Source organism: Chenopodium quinoa, unplaced genomic scaffold, assembly GCF_001683475.1.
Source record: "Chenopodium quinoa cultivar QQ74 unplaced genomic scaffold, ASM168347v1, whole genome shotgun sequence".
Classification (NCBI taxonomy): domain Eukaryota; kingdom Viridiplantae; phylum Streptophyta; class Magnoliopsida; order Caryophyllales; family Amaranthaceae; genus Chenopodium; species Chenopodium quinoa.
This window is the reverse complement of record NW_018745286.1, coordinates 2,864,775-2,869,073: the sequence shown is the minus strand read 5'-3', so window position 1 is coordinate 2,869,073 and position 4,299 is coordinate 2,864,775. Positions and strand designations below refer to the sequence as shown.

General features: G+C 43.4%; 1 protein-coding gene across 1 annotated transcript; it reads left to right on the top strand.

The window, feature by feature from the left end:
- The first annotated feature begins 395 nt into the window (after nt 1–395).
- Nucleotides 396–3,545, top strand: LOC110712038. Its single transcript, XM_021890463.1, has 2 exons — nt 396–716; nt 3,186–3,545. The coding sequence occupies exons 1-2, from the start codon at nt 396–398 to the stop codon at nt 3,543–3,545; spliced, it is 681 nt and encodes a 226-aa protein (XP_021746155.1).
- Nucleotides 3,546–4,299: the final 754 nt, after the last annotated feature.

Sequence of the window (4,299 nt, the reverse complement as noted above, 5' to 3'; positions counted from 1 at the left end):
GAGTGAACCTAATAGCTTTGCTTAGGAGAAATGCGGAAATATTTGTGTTTTCAGCCGATGAAATGTCTGGCATAGACCTGGAGGTCATGGTGCGCCGTTTGAATTATAAAGAAGAATCAAGGCTAGTGAAACAAAAATTAAGAAATTTCTCGGCTGAAAAAAGAACAAAGCCATCCAAGAAGAGGTGGACAATCTTTTGGTAGCCAAGTTCATTAAACCCTGTGATTACCCTGAATGGCTTGAAAATGTAGGTATGGTAAAAAAAAGACAACGGGCAATGGAGAATGTGTGTAGATTTCACGGACTTGACTCGTGCCTGCCTAAAAGATTGTTATCCTCTGCTGAGAATAGACTAGTTGGTAGACTCAACGAGTGGGCATGCTCTTTTGAGTTTCATGGATGCCTTTTTAGGATATCACCAAATCAGCGTGTATGAGCCTGACAGGAAGAAAGCAGCTTTCATCACTGAAGGAGGTGTGTTCAAATATGTGGCCATGCCCTTTGGTCGGAAGAATGCGGGGGCGACATTTCAGAAGACAATGGACGAAGTTTTTACCCAACAAAGGGGGAGGAACGTGGAAGTATACGTGGATGATTCCATATTAAAGAGCCTCACAGTGCAGGGTCACGTTTCTTACTTGGAAGAAACATTCAGTACATTAAACAAGCACCACACTAAGCTAAACCTGAAGAAGTGTTTTTTGGAGGGAGGTCAGGCAAGTTTTCGGGTTCCTAGTTAGCGAGTAGGGAATTGATGCGAACCCAGAAAAGGTTCAAGCTGTTTTAAGTCTCCCTGAGCTAAAGAGCATCAAGGATACCATGAGATTAACAAGCCGAATGACAGCTCTGACCGGATTCATTAGTAAATCATCAGACAAAGCTCTTTCGTTTTTCCAGCTCCTCAAGGGAAATCGCACTTTTTAGTGGGAACAGGCAGAGAATGAAGCATTTGCCAGAGTAAAAGAACACCTAGTCAGTCTGCCAACAATGATCGACAAGCCCTGAAACGGGTAAGAAGCTGCAACTTTACATTTCAGCATCACAACAGACTGTGGGGTTAGTGCTACTAGTAGAAAGAGGAAAAGAACAGTGACCAATATATTTTGTCATCCATGTTCTGACTCAAGCAAAGCATAAATATTCATTGGTAGAGAAGATGGCTCTAGTCGTTGTCATTACAGCCACAAAGCTAAAGCCATACTTTGATGCTCATGTCATATAGATACTAACAAATTATCCACTGGAGAAACCACTGCAGAGAATGGATGCTATTAAAATGGGCAATTGAGCTGACAGAGTATAAACTCGAAATCAAGTCTCGCACCACCATAAAGCACGAGCCTTAGCGGATTTCTTGGTAGAAGCTAGATACAAAGTAGTAAAGGAAGAAGTGGGAACCTGGAAAGTAGTTGTAGATGGGTCAGCCGCTAAGACAGGAAGTGGAGCCGGGATAATTATGACCTCTCTAGAGGGTAATATTTTCAAATATGAAATCAAGTTCAAGTTCAAAGCCTCCAATAATAAAGCTTGGTATGAGGCCACATTGGCAGACTGAGAATAAGCCTAGCAGCGGGTGCCAGAAAAGTAAAACTCCAGACTGACTCGCAGCGAGCCACCTCAGTAGACTGCTTTACTAAGTGGGTAGAGAAAGAGCCTACAAAGTATATCAAGGCCTCGCGGGTCAAAACATTCATATGGAAAAATATGTTGGGTTTTACGGTGCCCGAGCATTGTGCGAAACCAAAACTCGCCCCGGACCACATGCACAAATTTTTTACGACTTAACTAAACATGCATATAATTAATAAAGTAATAAACACATAAGAGAGAGAGAGAGAGAGAGAGAGAGAGAGAAAGAGAGAGAGAGAGAGAGAGAGAGAGAGAAAGAAAGAGAGAGGGGAAAGACTATCATACCCTTAATGCGTGATTCTACGTCGCACGAGCAAGAAGCTCAAACGGAGCAAGAACCTCAAGTGCGGCTCCTCTAACGAAGTCCACCCATGCGCCCAAAACTTTGTTCGTATTAACGGCTAGGTTAATATACAACACTACTAACAAGACGTACTCCAAGGATTTTCTCACGTTTTATGTGGAGATGCCCTTTTCTAGTTCAACTCTTGCAATTTTAATTCCCAAGACAAGCTTGGGTATTTATTGGAGAAGCATCTCCTTCCCTTTGATTTTCTATTAATGTGGGACTTTGCAAAGATGAGAAAATTAATGCAATTAATTTAATTCTAAAATAAATTAAAAGCAAGAAGCAAATAATCAAACAACAAGTGGCAAGCAAGTGGGAGGGGTTAGGTGAGGACCACAAGGGAGGACCACATGGTCTCCTTGCTCCCTAAGAAAAACCTTCACCAATCACGAGCACTTATGACCGGTCAAGGCTTGGGCAACAAGGATTGCCAAGGTGGCAGCCTTGTGTCTTGGCTAGGCCTGCTAGCCGCAACAAGCCCAATCGGGCATTTGCTGGTTGTTGGCTAGTGGGCTAAGCCGATGTGCGCGAGCAAGCTAGCTATTGGGTTGATGTGCTGTTGCTACTAGTGCGAGCTCGCTAGCAGGCTTATGCTAGCAGCGCTGCCAACCCCGCAAGCATGGTCGCACAGCATGCCCTGCATGGCCAACATGCCTAGCATGCTTGGCTGGCTGTCAGGCCATGCGAAGGGCCAACACCCCATGAGCCTAGCCCTCGCATAGCTAGCGCTTTGCTAGGCCATTGCGAGGCTATGGCTCGGGGTTTTGACTTGTGACGTGTTGTTTGACTTATTTGTTTTCCTCGTCAATTCCTAGAATCGACTCGACGTTTGACATTCGACATCGACGCTCTAAGCTCTGAATCCGACATCGGAGTACGAATCACCTTGTTTAACGTAATAAGACCTTCAGCTTAATTCGTAGACTTAGTTCAGTTGCGCGCTTGGGTGTGACCCGTTGGGTTCAGTTAAAGGAAAGCTATGAGATTAATATAATTAATCTCACTGATCAGAGATGACCTCTAGCCCGACTTTTCGATCACTTGACTTTACTGAATAATTAACTCCGTAATAAGTTTTGAGCCCTGTATCGGGATAATACACTTATTCGAAGGACACCATTCCTTTTTAAAATATTATCACTAGATTTGGGAACCCGTAATGCATAGTGTTTGATCATGGATGTCAATTCGATTGTGATACCATCAGGGATTACCTCGAAGATTTGGGAAGGCTGAAGCTTCCAACAAGCAGATACTCTACGCTCTGCAGAAGAAATTAGAAGAACATAAGGGGTTGTGGGCTGACTTAGTTCTAGAGGTGCGATGGGCAAACAGGACAACTGAGAAAGAAGCAACGGGCAAAAGCCCATTCTCCCTAACATATGGGGCAGAAGCAGCAGTCTCGGTAGAGGTACAAATCCTGAGTCTAGGGATACAACACTATGACAATCAGAACAACGAAAGCAGAATGAGGGAAGAGTTAGATCTCCTGCCGGAAGTCAGACTGAAGGCAGCTCTAAAGCTCGCAGCCCAAAAGAGAAGAATGGCGAAAGTGTTCAACAAATGAGTGAAGCAAAGAGAACTCAACGAGGGAGACCTAGTATTGAGGCGAACAGCTGCAGTTGGGAGAGGAAAGGAGCACGGAAAGCTGAGTGCGAACTGGGATGGACCCTTCATCATACACGAGCAAGTGGGACCATGACCTTACTTACTCTCTGACTAAGAAGGCTACATTCTACGAAATAGCTTTAACACTAACGTACTAAAAAGGTTTTTGGTATAACTTAGTTCCTTGCTTTAATTTCCAAGCACTTTTAGTTTTAAATGAAGAAGATCCAAGTACCAGCGTAAGTAAGTTGTAATACATGAAAGGAATTTTAACCTCTGCGTGAGGCTTTTCCTAATATGATGTTTTACTTAATGTTTAAACATTTGTTTGCAAAAGTTGTGTCTCTCTGCCAGATTAAGCAAAGAAAATAAAAGTTGTCAGGAGCAGCATAAGCCCAGTAATAATTAAATACATGGAGTAACCTGTGTGTCTCATTAAAGCCTCGTTAAAATAAAGCGATGTAGAAACCCTGTTCATAAGAAACAGTGACATAAAACATGCCCCACTAAAACACTTGTTGGCACTATAAGCCCTAAGCCCTATCTAGAGACAGAAGAAGGGTAAAATTAATGCAGCAAGGAAGCTATGATTCTGCGCTTACAAGGTCTCTTGCCTTGGCAAGGATGTGTTACAACGGGGACACCTGAAGTAACATTTCACCTATGCAAACCAAGGCCAGAGACACATGTAAGCAAAGATAGCAAGCGAAGCA